This window comes from Vanacampus margaritifer, chromosome 6, assembly GCF_051991255.1.
Source record: "Vanacampus margaritifer isolate UIUO_Vmar chromosome 6, RoL_Vmar_1.0, whole genome shotgun sequence".
Lineage (NCBI taxonomy): Eukaryota > Metazoa > Chordata > Actinopteri > Syngnathiformes > Syngnathidae > Vanacampus > Vanacampus margaritifer.
Genome location: NC_135437.1, coordinates 15,810,377 through 15,828,295, shown reverse-complemented (window position 1 = coordinate 15,828,295; position 17,919 = coordinate 15,810,377). Strand labels below are relative to the sequence as shown.

The following is a 17,919-nucleotide window of genomic DNA, read 5'->3' as shown; positions in this document are numbered from 1 at the left end:
CATGAAATGCTGACACAGGAAGTCTTCCGTTGAAGATTCTTGTCTTTTCCCATCCCCGCCTTAGATATTCTCTCCAGCCTGAACTCCACGGCGCTGTTCGGGGACCAGGACGCCGTGATGAAAGCCATCCAGGAGGCCAGGAGCATGAGGGAGCAGATCCAGAGGGAGCAGCTCCACCATCAGCAGGGGCCTCCTCCTCAGCTGCCTCCACTACCACCACCACCTCATCATCATCACCATCATGCTGCACCTCCTGGACACCAAAGTCTGGAGGCCAAACTGTCGGCGTTGAGCAGCATGAGCCTCAACAATGGCAACAAGGTGAGGAATGTGGTCAAATTGAGGATTTACCCCCCACCTCCCTAACCCTCCGCATGTGTTCTTGTCTTCCTATGTTTATGTGGCACAAGTATTGACATTTAACAGTAGAGATACGGTTTGTATCTTTATGGGGACATTTTGACTCGTTTTTCTATGTTTGTTTGGCAAGACAAGAAAAGTTTAAAGTAAAGTATTGGCATGTTTTGCATGATGTTAACATAAAAAAAAAACACTTTAATATATTAGCATAATAAGAAATTTATGATATTTATGAGTGCAATCCAGGCCCCCTTTTTTATGCTCAATCCATTACCCTTCATCACCGCCATCTTTCTTTTGGGCCTTCATCCCAAAAGATGTCTCCAATAAGCACGATTAGACGCCAAGACAAGCTTTATTAGACAAGTGGGTGTGCATTAGTAGGTTCATGAATACTTTAGAGGGCACAGCCTTTGAACCCAGCCAGCCCAAGTAGGTCACCAGTGGTGTGTTTATTTATGTTAAACTTGTTTACATCTTCACCAGGAAAATATCCCAAATTTTGTTGGATCTCATTTTTTATTATTTTTGTTGTTATTAAACTCCCCAAGTTGATTTTCTTAAGAGGCATTATGTTGATAAACACCGAGAAGAAATTCAAAACAGAAATTCAAAAAATTATTTTTTAATTAATAATTATACTTGCCCCGGCCTTGAAATTGTGGTACCAGTCGCAGTTATACAGTGTACTTCACCTCCTATTAGTCACGCACTGCCAACCGGACATTTTCATGAATTTATAAAAAACCCGGACACCCGAACAGGACGTAAGAAAATGGTCTGTCCTCCCAAAAGAGCACCCTAGCTTTTTTGCTGCCACAGAGATGATGATTACTGATTTAGGACTAACTCTGCAACATGTTTAGACGCACTAGTAGCCAGCCGTAGCTCGTTGCTAGCTCGTTGCTAGCTCATTGCTAGCTAGCTGCTGCGGCGTAAGTAGCCTCGCAAACTGCGACGCGGAAATGCTAATTTTCAGCCTTTTACTTTACATAAAATACAGCATGCTCACCAAATTGAGTGGGCAGCAGTTATTTTTGACTTGGGCCAAAAAGAAAGACCACCAAATAAATAAAAAAAAAAGGGAAGAAAAAAAAGAGAGAGAGAGTAGCGGTTTGAGAAAATGTGGCTTTTGGACATTATGTTTGTGTGCTTCTGTCACAGTGCTTCAATTTGACGTGTAGACAACGTTAACTAAGAGCTGAAAGTGATCTCCTCCGTGTGTGTGTGTGTGTGAGCGCGTGTGTGTGTTCATGTCATTCTAGCTGGTGTGCAGACGAGAGGCCTGGCCAGTTAGCAGCATTGTGGAGTATTGCCTTACGCTTACGCTGCTTCCAGCTGGCTCGCGGCTGCCGAAGACGATTGAAATAGCCTGAACGTGTGTGTATGTGTGTGTGCTTGTCATAAAAAAACCTCCCCAAGCCCACTTTAGAGTCAAGCGGCCCGTTTAGGGAGCCACTGTTCGATTGGTAATGCTATTGTTAGCGCCGAATCGACGAACCGTGTAGGAATAATGACTTTCCCCCACAGTTGCTTGCAAGTCAAATTGATACAAAAGGTGAGTTCATGAACAATGCAACAAGTGGGAGATGATAAGTGCGTCGCTTCTCGAGCCGTTGAAGCATTGATGGCGGCTGAATGAGCAAACACCTGCTGCTTGCCCTTTGTTAGTTTGCATTGAATATCGCATTTTTTTGATGAGAGATTGGTTTTTGTTTCATTATAGCTGTCAGCAGCTCAAAGGATAAAGGAAAGAGGAACGACGCTGGTTTATCACGATAATATGATTAAGGACAATCAAAAAAATTGGAAGAAAAGTGAGCATTGCCATTTTAAGTCATTCGCAGCCAGCAGTTTTCGAAGCAGCTCCCCATATTGCCAGCCATTTTACTGATCTTTCAAGACCTAGAGAATATTGTGTTCTGTGATCAAATTTGCACTGAAAGAAAGAGTAGACTCGTTTGTCTTTTTGACCAAAAAGTGGAGGAAACAAACTTTTTGTGTAAAACCCAAATGTGGCTCTTTTACATGGAACGCAGATCCTTGCTAAAGCCATCGCCACCTAATGTAAGAGCTGAAACTGATTAATTGAGAGAAATCATTTGTGCGGCTTCCCAGAACACAAACACAGATAAACGCAACATTGTGGACCAACCACGTGTCAGAATCTACTTATACATACGGCGCTAAAAGACGACATCTGCACATAGCTTGAAATCTGAGGACTGGGCAGAACAAATCATGTCCTGTTGCTCTCCAAAACATAAACATGGGCACACACAACATTGTGGAGTGTTCACATGTCGGTCCACTTAAATGCTAATTATCGTTAAGATAACATTTGCTCTTAACTTAAAATGTGAGGCAGACTGGGTGGACAAACTTGGTTGTGAAGCTCCCGGAACATAAACATGGGTTATCACAACATTGTGGAGTGAACACCTGGCATTCCACTAGAACACTTATCTTCAGAATAGACAGCAGCTCCACGTCACATGAGACAAACTGGGCACAACAGATACAATAAGTGGCTTAATTCCGTGGATCTTGACCATCGACATGTACACACAACATTGTGGAGCGATCACAAGTTGGCACAGCAATCATGAGTTCAACCCAGTGTGGCTTTGGAAAGACATAATGAGACGACAGCATTCTGAGTGGAAAGTTAACATATTCGAAGCGTGTTGTTTATGAAATGTTTTAAAAGGCTTGGTGGTCTTTGTGAGCATATTTTTAATTAACGCTCGCTTTAATTAGCCGCCTCGCCGCAAAGTGTCCTTCATCACATTTCATTAACGGAGGCCTTGTTTAGTCAACTCGCTCAAGTCCTACTCCTTTTTTTTTTCTTGTTTGTTTTTTGTGGGCTTTTTGCTTTGCTCTTATTCATACCTGTGTTTAATAGTGTAGTGCGTTGGAGTGGAGGCATGGTGGCAGTTTTTGTTTTTAGTTTTTTTTTAAAAAGCCAGACAACTTTTTTTTCAGATGAAAAAATGTTTTTTTATTTTTCAAGATAAATGACTAAAAGAATGCGCTGTAAGTGAATGCTGAGAGATGCTGGTCAATACATATCACAACGTGTCATAGGCAAGATACCATGCAGGGAAAAATATCTTTATTTATGTATTATTTGTAAAATATTTACATTTATTTTAGTATTATGTATTTTAGAATTGCTTGTGTTGTTGTTGATGTTTTACATTCAAGTATCAAATTAGCATATGGGGTGAAATATTCATATTATTTATTGTTTTATTTGAAATATGCTTTAATATTTATTTTAATGTAATACCTAATTAATTTAGTTCTGCATACATAATTAGTAGTAAAAGTCTTTCGTATTTATAACAATGTATACATTATCAGTATAATAATTAGAATAATATTGTACTTAACATAATTATTTTGTACTGCAATCGATCAATTTATTAATTGAGTAGCATAAAAATATGATGTAATATGTATTATATGATATATTTCATATTTTTTGCTTTATATTTTCATAATAGTTGTATGTGCTTAGATTTAGTATTAATATAATGATAACGATAATTTCTGTTTATTATTATTATTATTATTATTATTATATTCACACATTCCTGGGTGGAGTTTGCATGTTCTCCCCGTGCTTGCGTGGGTTTTCACCGGGTACTCCGGTTTCCTCCCACATTCCAAAAAACATGCATGGCAGGTTAATTGAACTCTCCAAATTGTCCCTAGGTGTGAATGTGAGTGTGGTTGTTCGTCTCTGTGTGCCCTGCGATTGGCTGGCAACCAGTTCAGGGTGTACCCCGCCTACTGCCCGAAGCCAGCTGGGATAGGCTCCAGCACCCCCGCGACCCTAGTGAGGAAAAGCGGCCAAGAAAATGGATGGATGGATATTCACACATACAATGAATATGAAAATATAAAAACGGATATGGTATGTTTTAACAATTATTATTATTAATATTATTGTTACCAGAATTATGGATATATGTAATGATAAAATGCCGAAATACAGGAAGAAAGATAACAAAATGATTTTTTCGATGAGTGTTTAATGAATAAAAGTTAAAACATTATACATGGCTGATAATAATAATAGGAACAGGAATAGAAAAAAAGTCACCTGACAAAACCGTTTTGCATTATGAGAAGCAGTGTGTAGCATGCTAAATACATTATATACCCCCCCACCCCCACCCCCCTCACTATTGGATAGAATCTCATTCATATCATCACATGCCATTTTCAATCCATCTTTCTTCACTATCTGCTTCTCCATTGAAGCACTTTCCATTTCTCTTCTCGTTCTTCTTGTGTGCTGCCTTTGTTAGACGCTGGCGTTCCTTGCGGTGAGCGCGGCACTGCCCGGGCACATGTTCTGCGGCCGCCCTGATTACAGCCCCGTCGTGGTGCTGACATTGGCCCTCAAACACACACACACATACTTATACACACACTTAAATACACACTTCTATACGCGGTGGCCCACAAGTTCCAGCCGCTCTGCCAGCATGACTTCACCCGGCAACCATCTCTTGCGTCAAACAAAATGCCTCTGTCACCAAAAAAAGGAGGAGGAGGGACGGTAGGAAGAAGAGTAGCGGCGCATGTCCATGTTTTCCACCGCACTTTTGTCATTTTAGCTGCTTCTTGGCTTCTAGGAGTGCACGATGGGAACTTCATATTAGATCCTTAAGAGAGACCACGACGGCGTATGAACACAAGCCAGATCAACCCGGCAATTAGTTTTATCGTCCTTACCATCAAAGACGTTCAAATTAGAAAAGTCCAAGCCCGTACGTATAAAAATACAGAGCAGGAAAGAAGGTTAAGAGATGTTTCCGTTATGAGTTGAGTAGGATTTTTTGGGGACAAAAATTCAAATGAATCCGTCAATCTATATACTCAGTGTAGTGCTGTCATTATCCAATATTTTTGGGGATTGATTAATCTATCGATTATTAAATAGATTAATCGACTAATCTGATTCATTTAAATTTTGCATTATAGTGTATTACAAAAGCATTTCCCCCCCTGATTACTGGTTATTAACCAGTAACTGGTGTTTATTTCATACTTTGTATTTGAATAGGGATAATAATTTTTTTTAAAAAAAGAAGGGGGATTGATGTTGTATATTGTTTTCCAAAGTTTGCAAATGTATTATTTTGATACATCCAATTGTTTTAAAAAATTTAAGCAAATTTACTGAAAATGCGCAAAACGGACATGTGACTTATGTTCGTTTCCATCTGTTCTTCTTTCGCGAATATTGAGAGGGGACTCCGCCGCTGTAGGTGGCGGTATACACCATAGAGGTGTGATCCACTAGTAATTTACAAGAAGAAGAAGACGACCAGGAAGTGACTGCGCCATGCGATGACGTTGTATGAGTTTGCTTTTGTAACTCTTAAGAAACTGTAGCGTTTCTTTGCTGTTTTCCAACTAAAATTTCATTCATATTTGCTTCTTTAATTAATTCCAAAAAAGATTTCTATTTCGTCCCAAAAAAACATATCTTACTTTATTTTATGTATTGTATATTGCTTTTGGGACTACAAACGAACATGTGACGTAATATCCGGTCAAAATGTGTATCCGGTCTTGTGAGCATTTATTCGCAAAACCTGTTTCCATCACCCAAATTCGCATTTTCATTTAAAAAAAAAATTACATTGAATGGCATTGGAGAAAGCACAAACAACAACAAAAAACAAATCTTATGTTACGTATTATCTTATGTTAATCTTACAAATGCTTAAGTTCTTGACGTTTTTGTTTTTCTGGCTTTCCACAGGAGCGTCTGCATTACGAAACGCTGAGTCATCACCTGGGCAAGCTCGGGGAGGACGCTGGGAAGATGGTCCATCGAGTCATCGACCTGACCAGACCGGAGGATCTGGACGGTGAGCCATCACCTAGCTCAATTTAACTCATTCACTGCCATTGACGGCTATAGACGTCAAAAATTCATTTGAACGATTTCTATTAGTTTAACATTTTTTTTCACTTTGTATGAAAACCTAGATTTTTTTTATTGTAAATTTAGAACAGATATAAATGTTTTGATTAATCGTGAGTTAACTAGTGAAGTCATATGATTAGTTACAATTAAAAAATGTAATCGCCTGACGCCCCTTTTTTTAAATTAGACGATTAAATTTTTTTCTTGTAATTAATCGCATGACTTCAATAGTTGACTCACGATTAATCACAAATTTGATATCTGTTATAAATTTACAATAAAAAAAGTCTAGGTTTTTATACTCTTGTTAGCAAAAGTGAAAACAATGTTAAACTATTAGAAGTAGTTCAAATGAATTTTGGACGTCTATAGCCGTCAATGGCAGTGAATGAGTTAATTTGAGCTAGGTGATGGCTCGCCTTACGATATTTTTTTTTTCTACTTTTTCATGAAATATGAAATGAAATGGAAAAAAATGTTAAACTAATCGAAATAGTTCACATTCATTTTTTTACGTCTATAGTCGTCAATGGCAGTGAATGAGTTAATAATCATCCAGGGGCTAATTGACCAAAAGCAGATCAGTGGTCTAATTGATCTTCAAAGTAACTCATTTGTAAATTCTACCAAAAAAGGTAACAGTATGTGTAGCCTTATATGGTTGGTGTCCCATTGTAGCTGTAACGCTACAAAGAGCATCACAGTGTCTCATTCAGGTATTCAACCAAAGCAAATATTTATTGTCAAGATCAGCAAAGCAGAACTAAACAGAGCCTTTCAATGTCAACAAGTTAACCTCTTGAACGTTTTGTTTTTATTATTCCAGCCGAATTCGAATTCAGCAGTAGCGAAAGCTTGCAGGCAAGACTTTTTTGCGGGTCTACTCATGATCACCAAATTTCATGTTTCTAAGTGAAATTGGCTTCAGACATTGATTTTTTTATTTTTTATTTTATGTCCAGTACGAGTTGATAGACATGTAAAATGCCACAATCAAACCAAGATGGAAGACTCTCTGGGTCTTTTATGGACTTTGTGGTAAAAGTGGTCAAATAGCTTCACGCAAACTGTGTAGTGCACGAAATGGCCAAAATGTCAGCTTAAAACTCAAAAGACTTCCTCTTTCTTTTCATTTCTATGGCTTCCTGAGATGTCTCTAACAAATTCCACCTTACTTTAGATCAAACCCAAAACTAGATTCTTTTATATCCACTGTAGCCTATCTTGTATTTAAAAAAAAACAACTAAATAAATAAATGTTGCATTTCGCAGGAAGCAACATCGCGGAGGCCCGCGTCTTCCGGGAGGCACGCAGCAGGAGCAACGCTGAGCCGCACATCAAGAGGCCCATGAACGCGTTCATGGTTTGGGCGAAGGACGAGCGCAGAAAGATCTTGCAGACCTTCCCGGACATGCACAACTCCAACATCAGCAAGATCCTCGGTGAGCATGTGGTGCTGTTCTTAAGTGTCACAGTTGAACTTTTTTTTTTTTACTCCCATACAAGAGTAAATAATGTCTGAAAGGAAACTAAAATAAAATAGCTTACCTTTAAAGACATGACATAGAGAGTGGACAGGAAGGTGATACTGCCCCCCCAGTGGCATTTTATTTTACACATCTTTAAATATTCCATGTACAGTAAATGCTGAAGAGTTAATGCTAACCTACAAAACATGCTAGCATAATAGTCCTAAATGAAATAAACAATTTGAAGTTAGAATGATTTAAACTGGTCAAGAAATATATATTCATTTATAGACTGACCAATTTTTGATTGATCAATTCTGCCTAGCAACAAGGAACAAGTGTAGCTCTATTGAGCTGCGGTGTCGTTAGCTGCGAGCTAACACTCTTGTGGCATCATGCCTTCTCCTACACAACTCTTTGTATTGGTTCCCACGAGATGGGTCATGTGTAAGAATGTGTCCCAATTTGCTTGTGACAAATTAGAGTGAAAAAAAAAAAGATTAATCTTTCCAGTTCCGCCCTTGATACGCTGCTGTGGGACGATTAGCCGGCTGACATATGATACAGAGCGGACGGTATAAAGTGTCAAATGGATGATGTTATCTTCGAGATGGTTCTGGGTGACTGACACAGTTCACACAGTAGGCTTTGACACTGTTACTATTATTCACACGGTGGGCCAAGTGTGACAGCCTGCTAAAGAACTTTGTACAGATATTGACAGTGGTGGGAATAAGTCACATATAAGTGAAGTACTGTAAGTATTAAATCTCAGCAGTCACATATATTTGTCGGTTAGCTGTACTAAGACATCATTTTGAATGGTTCCAAAACCAGGCTCCGTCATGTCTGAACTTAGTTTGTGTTTACCCGCTATCGGTTAGCTAAACTGTCTTTATATTCAAACAAGTCTTAGGTCCAAAAATTGGCGATTTCATTCTGGCTTGAGTCAAGTCATGTAAACCAACGTCCGCTACATATACACATACACACATCTATATGCATGATATATATATATTTTTTTAATGGTTCTGTACTTCCTACATAATTCTGTGTACCATTGACTGCTTGATGGAGATTCTCATTTGAGCTGAAGTCTGTTTAGAATTGCAGTATGTGTTGTTTGTATGTCTACAATGAACATCCTCCTGACATCATAACACAGCTGGACTCTTGTTTTTTTTTACCGGCAGCATTAAAGTGTGAGGTTGCTTGGTGACAAACATCCATAAACAACCGTCCGTCCTTTGGATTGTCCCATACAAGGCTTCGTACTCTTATTAGCAGCTTACAGTATTGACATTACAACACAGTTTTAAAATTACACATGAAAGATGACAACAATCTTCATGTTTTTGGTTTTACTAAAAGCAATACTGTAACTACAGAACATAAAAATGGCATGGTTTTGTTTACAAAAAAACAATACAAGTTAAGGTCTGAGCAAGTTGTGGACACTAATATCTTCCTCGTTTGCCAGGTTCCCGCTGGAAGGCGATGACCAATCAGGAGAAGCAACCGTTCTACGAGGAGCAGGCTCGCCTCAGCAAGATCCACCTGGAGAAGTACCCCAACTACAAGTACAAGCCTCGGCCCAAGAGGACCTGCATCATTGACGGCAAGAAGCTGCGCATCGGCGAGTACAAGCAGATGATGCGATCACGTCGTCAGGAGATGAGGCAGTTCTTTGTCGGGTGAGTCCAGAAAGTAGAGGTCGCTCCACAATGTTGCATGTGTCCATGTTTATGCTCCTCATTTGTTCCTTCCTGTGTTCAGTATTAAGTATGTTACTTTATATGGCAACAGTTTTTTTAATAAATGCTTATTTTAATAGATTGACAGGTGGTCTCTCCACAATGTTGTGTGGTCATGTTTATGTTCCAGGCAGCTACGCAATCTATTTGTTCCACTGAATCTACACTGTTGAAGATAATCTTACATCATGTAGTGACAGTGATTTGATGATGATGATGATGAATTAGTGTTCGGTCCACAATGTTGTGTGAATCCATGTTCATGTTCTGGGTGGCTACGCTTATTTGAACTTATTTGTTCCCACCAGTCTTCATTTGTATTGAAGAAGATCTTACAACGTACATTATATAGCTACAGTGTCTTTAGAAATTGTTGTCTTTCCAGTAGATTGACAGGTGGTCACTCCACAATGTTGTGTGTTCATGTTTATGTTCCGGGTAGCCCACAACTTATTTGTTACCCCCAATCTTCAATAGCGAAGAGGTTCTCACATTATACAGTGGCAGTGTCTTTAGAAATGATTGGCATTCCAGTTGATTGACAGGTGGTCACTCCACAATGTTGTGTGTTCATGTTTATATCCCGGTAGCCCACAACTTGTTTGTTCTCCCCAATCTTCAATGGTGTCGATGATCTTGCATTATACATTGACAGTGTCTTTAGAAATGATTGGCATTGGCATTCATTTTGATTGACAGGTGGCCACTCCACATCGTTGTGTGTTCATGTTTATGTTCTAGGGAGCTATGCTACTCATGTATTCCACCAAATCTACACTATTGAAGATAATCTTACGTCATGTGACTTAAATGATGATTAGTGTTCTCTTTGACTCTAGCATGTGGTTGGTGCACAATGCTGTGTTCATCTATGTTTATGTTCCGGATAGCTACACAATGTATTTGTTTTACCAAATCTGCAGTTTTGAAGTTAATATGTGAAAACGGCATATTTAACGACCCCGTTGCGTTGTAATAGACTCTGACGTGTGGTCACTCCATAATGTTGTGTGCACCCATGTATATGTTCCGGGAAACTATGCAACTAAGTTTTTTTTCCATTCAGTTTACTGATATGGTTTCTTTATCAACTAACTGCATCCCATTAGATTGACACGCAGATGTTCCACAACATTGTGTTTATCCCTGGCATGTAATCCCGTGTATTTGTTCAGTCTCGTCTGACGGATTTTACGTAATGTGAATTTCTTCATCAATGTTTTGTGTTACAGTAAAATCTGTCATCTGGTTGTGTGTGTATCGTAACATGCGCATTTAAAATTATCGATGCTTGCAGAAATTCATGGCTCATAGCATCTGACAATAAAAAGAAATATTCACACTCGCGTTTATTTGTTGGAGTACAAGACCAACTCCTCCGAATTCCCCGAGCTCCTTATTTAAGAGCGCAACGCGTGCGCCACAAAAAGAGCGAACAGTGGCATTGTCCTAATGAAAGCCAGGCCGCGGGAAACGTTTGGAGCCGTCAGCGTCTCACGGATGGATTTAGCAGAAGGCTTCCAACGGGAGCCATTTTTAATAGCGTGTCATTTATTAAAACGAGGACAATGCCGGCGAGCTTGCGGCCGCTGGAATTGGACGCAGACAGACGCGGTGGAATATGAAATGTAAGCAGATGTTTGAATGCTACATTGACTGCCGTGTGCGTGTGTGTGCGCGTGTGTGCACGTGTGTGCGTGTGTGTGTGCGCGTGTGTGGTCAAGCTAATGCATAGAGAAGCCTGTCATTGAAGGAGGCCTGTGCTTTCAATCAGTGCTGTGCCAACCGACCAACCAAGCGCCCTCTTCAACAAGGCCGCTGCTGTTGTTTTTTTTTTTTAAGAGTGTTTCACTTATAAAGTGTCAGAGTGAATGGCGCTAATTGACGATAGAGAAGGGAGAAAATTGCCGAGCTCACCACGTCTCTTCGTTGCACAAATCACTTCATCATACAGTAGTACCTTGACCAGTGGCTGGTAGACTTTTCTTTCCAGGGCGCATGTAAAAAAAAAAAAATATATATATAAATATATACTAGTGGTGTCAAAATTTGTGTCATAATTTTGAGTGAATTTAAAATTCCTTTTATGCCACAATTTTTTTTAACGCACAATTAATGACTGCCCTTTCTTGGAAAGCCTGTGCTGGGGGAATTCCAGTTCCAACGCAGCAGAGACGTCCACAATTTTAGCAGTAATACATTTTATAATAATGCATATATTTTGGGAGACTGGGGTTGTATTATAATTTCCGATTTTAAAAATGTGCAGAATTTCACAAGTTATTTCATGTTAAAAATAGCTCTTAATATCAAAATAAAAAATGCACTGAGCTGTTGCAAATCCAATTATGCCATCTAGTGGCAGAAAAATTACCTCAACACAAATCAATATCACACTCGTTTTTTAAAGTACGATATATCTTTTTATTTTTATTTTTATCTTATCAATTATTATGAAATTACTTTCTATGACTAAAAGATACAGCCATATTTCTGTTAGTTTAACATTTTTTCCACTTATGAAAACTTTATATTTTATTGTACATTTTGTTGTACATTTAGAACAGATATAAAATTTGTGATTAATCGTGAGTTAACTATTGAAGTCGTGCGATTAATTATGATAAAAAAAATTGTAATCGCCTGACACCCCTAATATATACTGTAAATATCAAACAAATCATTTATGGTGATGTTCCTGTGTATCGCAATTATGATACTTACACTTCTAATGAGAGACCAGTACGTTATTTTTTTTTTTCTTAAATATCGGTGGCTAGCTAGTATCAGTGGCTAATAAATAGTATCCACTGCCTAAGAATAAGGCCGGTATCAGCCTAAGACATGCTCTCGGTACTCGCCCATCCCTACTTCTAATCATATTCCATATTCCATCCAACAGGCCTCAGGCTCCCCTTCCTATGGGCAACAACACGGGTGGAATGGGTGTTTACCCGGGCGCCATCACCATGGCGACTGGCGCCACCCCCTCACCCCACATGACCTCGGACTGCTCCAGCAACTCGGCCAGCCCCGAGCCGACCGTGCCGATCATCCAGAGCGCGTACGACGCGGTCAAGGCCGAGCCCGTCCTGGTCACGCCGGGCCACCCCGCCAACGGCGACGACGACACGGACATGTACGACGATTACGAGGACGAGCCCAAGTCGGACTACAGCAGCGAGCACGAGACGCGGCAGGACATCAGCGCCAACTGAGCGCGCTCGCAAAATACGTGCAAATGACATTTTTGGAGGACAAGGGGCCGGAACCTGCAACAATCCCGGCATCACGTGACCGCTTTTTTTTTTTTCAACCTGCATGCATGGACTCTTCAGCAGCTATTTGGTCTTAAGTGTTTTAAAAGGAGTGAGCTCATTGAATTTTTATTTTTTGATGATCTTGATGTTTTTATGACTTTTTTTTTTGGTGTTTTATTTCTATTTGATTTTTGCCGGACGGGCCGCTCGCTGCCTGAACAAAAACGATCTTGAAACTTGAAATTTGAGAAGTTTTAATATGAAAGCAAACAAAAAAAATAATCCTAGCTCTTATAATCTTATAGTCTTACATTCATGTCTCAAGCAAACAGCACATCAAATTTATTATTGTTATTATTATTATTATTATTATTATTATTATTATTATTATTATGCTTACATGACATTATTATTATTATTATTATATCTCTATCTCTATATATCCCAGCTCAGGTATGATGTGCCAGCTTGTGAATGTGTTTTGTTTTGTACGATGAGAGAGATGTAAAGTGTTCTAACTGTCAATCAAACACGGGGAGCAAATCCCTTCAGACACAATCTTACTTCGTCTTGTTACTGCTACAGATTTTTTCACAAAATGTGCCAAACCTACATTCACATTCACTCGGTATGGTGTAGTCTTAACTTCCACAAATGCTGAAAAAAAAAAGAAAAAGTCTTACACATTTAAGCTTCTCGGCACCGATCTCGTGAACTACATTGCCCGGAATTCCTTGAGGCCAAATGCCATTTTGGAACACTTACAATTCATTCAGCATGATGGCGCTACTGTAGGATGAGAACGTTTCTCGTCACTGTATTTTCTAATTGTGTTTTCCATAGATGCGGAAAAATATTATTTTGGCTTATGGACATCTGTAAATGTCCCGGCCTAGGGTTGGTAAAGGATACCAAACTTTTGTTCTTAAAAAAAAAAGTACTTAGTTCTGTGCTGTTTTTTTTTTGTTTTTTTTAAATGGTACATTTTTCTACCTGGCATGTATATTTAGAAGTAATTTATTAAGGTAAACAATTGAGGGAAAAGAGGTGCTCAGTTTTTATTTTTTGGCTATGCCCATGTTCTATGCTGCTTTTTAAAAAATAAAAAGAAATAATAATAATCTAAGCCAATCAGAAGCTTAAAGACAGTCAGCAATAATGATGCTGGCAACATATATATTAATACTGATATTTTTTACCCTATAAAAAAAACTCACTGTAGTGCCCCCCCCCCAAAAAAAAAAAATCTATATACACATTATCTGCATTTTAAAATAGAAATAACACCTCTTTCCACAAGACGCTAAGCATTTCGTTCTAACTGTAAGACCATTTTAGCCAATCAGAAGCCAAGCCCCGTAAGGCCCTATTAGCCAATCAGAAGCCCCGAAGAAAGTCATTTCCAGAAAAGACACATTGATAATCATCAAACTTTTTTGTGTACGTCCATTTCACACGTGCTCAATAAAGCAATTTTCCCCAATTTATAGTCCAGAATAATGCGCCTCTTCGGTGTGAAAGTTAAGAAGTAGTATTGTGAACATAACGATAATAATAACAATAATTACAAATTTTAAAAAAACATTTAACTTGAATGCTTTATAGAAATAAAAAAAAATAAAAAGCACTTTCTTGCTCATGTAATGGTTAGAACATTTTAAGCCAATTGAAACCTAGAAGAAAGTCATTTCCTGAAATCATAGTGTCCAAAAAAGTGCTTGAATGGTTTAATGTAACTATAGTGACATTTTAGCCAATCAGAAAGCAGGTGAAAGTCATAATGACAATGCAAAATCTAGCAAAAGGGGAAATCATGAATTGATAGTGAACTCGTTTTGACTCAACAGTATATAATATAAAATGGGAAGGGTTTGTTGTTGCTGTGGAAAATTGTAGTCCACAAGACTAAAAATGAATCATACATATATAAATGATACATTTTCAAAATAGCAACATTAGACATGGGCATGGTCTGATTAAAGCACCCCAATTTGAGCACTATTTTTCCCCAATTGTGCTGTCTCACTCATTTAGTTATTTTTTTTTCTGACATTTTGAACAGCTTTCCACTTTCTACACTCATTACCTCTTTTTTTTCGTTTTGTTTAATTATTATTATTATTTAGATGAGCTTCACAAGCTGAGCCTGAGCATCACTCGCATGGCAGGCCAACTCCTGCTCGCCTCACACATCCTAAGCACTGGATACAGCTTCGTACATTTGACTTTCTTTTTATCTTCAAATGATTGACTGAGGTGATGTTTTTGCTCCCATGTTGTAGTCTTTGGCCAGCAGGTTTTCGTTTTTTTGTTTTCCTCCGATGTGGCCTCTGTTGAACCTCGTTACACAAACATACTTGTTTTTGTTTTGTTTTCCTGTGATGACTATTTTTTTTGTGTTTCAAATTGTGCGTTTTAACATTTCATTGTATTTATTAGCCGAATATGGCTCTAAAAAGTGTCAGTATATGTCATACTGGTGAGAAAGACAATCAAAGAAAAAAAGGAATAAATAAGAAATAAAAACTGCCGTCTTGGGAGGTTTTCATTCTTCTGTTTTATTTTTATTACAGTAAGTTACAAATTGATGCAATTTAGTAGAATTTCATCCAAAAAGTACGTCATTACTAGATAGAAAAATAGTGACATTTTAGGGTGAGAGAAGTTGTAACGGTTTGAAACAAATAGGTTTTGACAATTTGCAAAGAGATTGAGGCACTTTTTTTAGGTGTATCATTAGAATTTTTATTTGAAATTTCCTAAAAAAAAAATTGTGAGAAGAGGTTGAAGCTTAAGTCTTTTTTTTCTAATAAGTGAAAAAGACAATCGAGAAAATGAAAAAAATAAAACACGTGCGACTTGATGATTTTCATTGACCAGACACCTAAGACGTTTTGAGTATTTCTCCTCTTTGCCCACACACGTGCACCGTGTTGGGGTGTTTTTGTGCGAGTTGCAGGTGCCACTGCCGGAGCTTTTGCTTCCATGACTCCATCAGCTAGTGCGCCAATGTCTTTCCACACATCTAATTATTTCCAACACACAGATTTCTTTTTCCAAACTTATGCTTTTTTTCCACATCTTCTTTATATTTTGGTGGCCAGTTACGGTAAATGTGGCCTATTGTTCCATTGTGTGTGTAGGTGTGTGTGTGTGTGTGAGGTCACACATCCTGACGAGCGAGCAGCAGCCGATCCCGCCATCTCCTCTGCCGCCACATCGTAAATCCTAATTGTAATTCCCCAAAGGACTTTAGTGCCACCCTGTGAGGGGCGCCACCTCTTTTGTCATACACACGCCTTAAGTGTGTGTGTGCCCCAATGTCTGTGTGTGCTTTATTTTTATGTAGTGTGTATGCAGAGGTTTCACCGGCTACATCATAACCATAACCCCAGAGTAGAGCCACAAAATAAGAGTTGGATTACATACGAAAGCTGTATGTAATTAGTTTGGAAAATGGATGGATGGATGGAGGGAGGAATTATAGAGATGGATGGATGGATGGGTGATAGAGATGAAAGGATGGATGGAAATGGTGACAATGATGATAATCATCATTATTATCATGATCAAATTGGCAACCATTTATCCAACTAAATAGCAATGAACCGTGGGGTTCCCCAGGGATCAATCTTGGGACCCCTCTTGTTTAATCTGACCATGCTTCCATTAGGCCAGCTCATACGTAGGGGACAGATAGACAGACAGACAGACAGACAGACAGATAGATAGATAGATAGATAGATAGATAGATAGATAGATAGATAGATAGATAGATAGATAGATAGATAGATAGATAGATAGATAGATAGATAGATAGATGGATGGAGGAATTATAGAGATGGATGGATGGGTGATAGAGATGAAAGGATGGATGGAAATGGTGACAATGATGATTATCATCATTATTATCATGATCAAATTGGTAACCGTTTATCCGACCACATAGCAATGACCCGTGGGGTTCCCCAGGGGTCAATCTTGGGACCCCTCTTGTTTAATCTGACCATGTTTCCATTAGGCCAGCTCATATGTAGGGGACAGATAGACAGACAGATAGATAGATAGATAGATAGATAGATAGATAGATAGATAGATAGATAGATAGATAGATAGATAGATAGATAGATACTGTAGATGGATGGATGGATGGATGGATGGAGGAATTATAGAGATGGATGGATGGGTGATAGAGATGAAAGGATGGATGGAAATGGTGACAATGATGATTATCATCATTATTATCTTGATCAAATTGGTAACCGTTTATCCGACCACATAGCAATGACCCGTGGGGTTCCCCAGGGGTCAATCTTGGGACCCCTCTTGTTTAATCTGACCATGCTTCCATTAGGCCAGCTCATACGTAGGGGACAGATAGACAGACAGACAGATAGATAGATAGATAGATAGATAGATAGATAGATAGATAGATAGATAGATAGATAGATAGATAGATAGATAGATAGATAGATAGATAGATAGATAGATAGATAGATAGATAGATGGATGGATGGATGGATGGATGGATGGCTGGATGGATGGATGGATGGAGGAATTATAGAGATGGATGGATGGGTGATAGAGATGAAAGGATGGATGGAAATGGTGACAATGATGATTATCATCATTATTATCATGATCAAATTAGTAACCATTTATCCGACTAAATAGCAATGAACCGTGGGGTTCCCCAGGGGTCAATCTTGGGACCCCTCTTGTTTAATCTGACCATGCTTCCATTAGGCCAGCTCATACGTAGGGGACAGATAGACAGACAGATAGATAGATAGATAGATAGATAGATAGATAGATAGATAGATAGATAGATAGATAGATAGATAGATAGATAGATAGATAGATAGATAGATAGATGGATGGATGGATGGATGGATGGATGGATGGATGGATGGAGGAATTATAGAGATGGATGGATGGGTGATAGAGATGAAAGGATGGATGGAAATGGTGACAATGATGATGATCATCATTATTATCATGATCAAATTGGTAGATAGATAGATAGATAGATAGATAGATAGATAGATAGATAGATAGATAGATAGATAGATAGATAGATAGATAGATAGATAGATGGTTATAAGAAAAGTTGTCCACACTT

General features: G+C 38.6%; 1 protein-coding gene across 2 annotated transcripts in view; it reads left to right on the top strand.

Annotated features, from left to right (window-relative positions):
- LOC144053964 (transcription factor SOX-6-like) overlaps positions 1–15,327 on the top strand; it is a 92,479-nt gene extending 77,152 nt beyond the window's left edge. For both annotated transcript variants that reach the window (XM_077568930.1, XM_077568929.1), the window contains exons 12-16: positions 65–321; positions 6,146–6,254; positions 7,586–7,756; positions 9,264–9,477; positions 12,440–15,327. In XM_077568930.1, coding sequence (XP_077425056.1) covers positions 65–321; positions 6,146–6,254; positions 7,586–7,756; positions 9,264–9,477; positions 12,440–12,755 — 1,067 coding nt within the window. In that variant the 3' untranslated portion in view covers positions 12,756–15,327. The remainder of the gene's footprint in view (positions 1–64; positions 322–6,145; positions 6,255–7,585; positions 7,757–9,263; positions 9,478–12,439) is intronic.
- Positions 15,328–17,919: the final 2,592 nt, after the last annotated feature.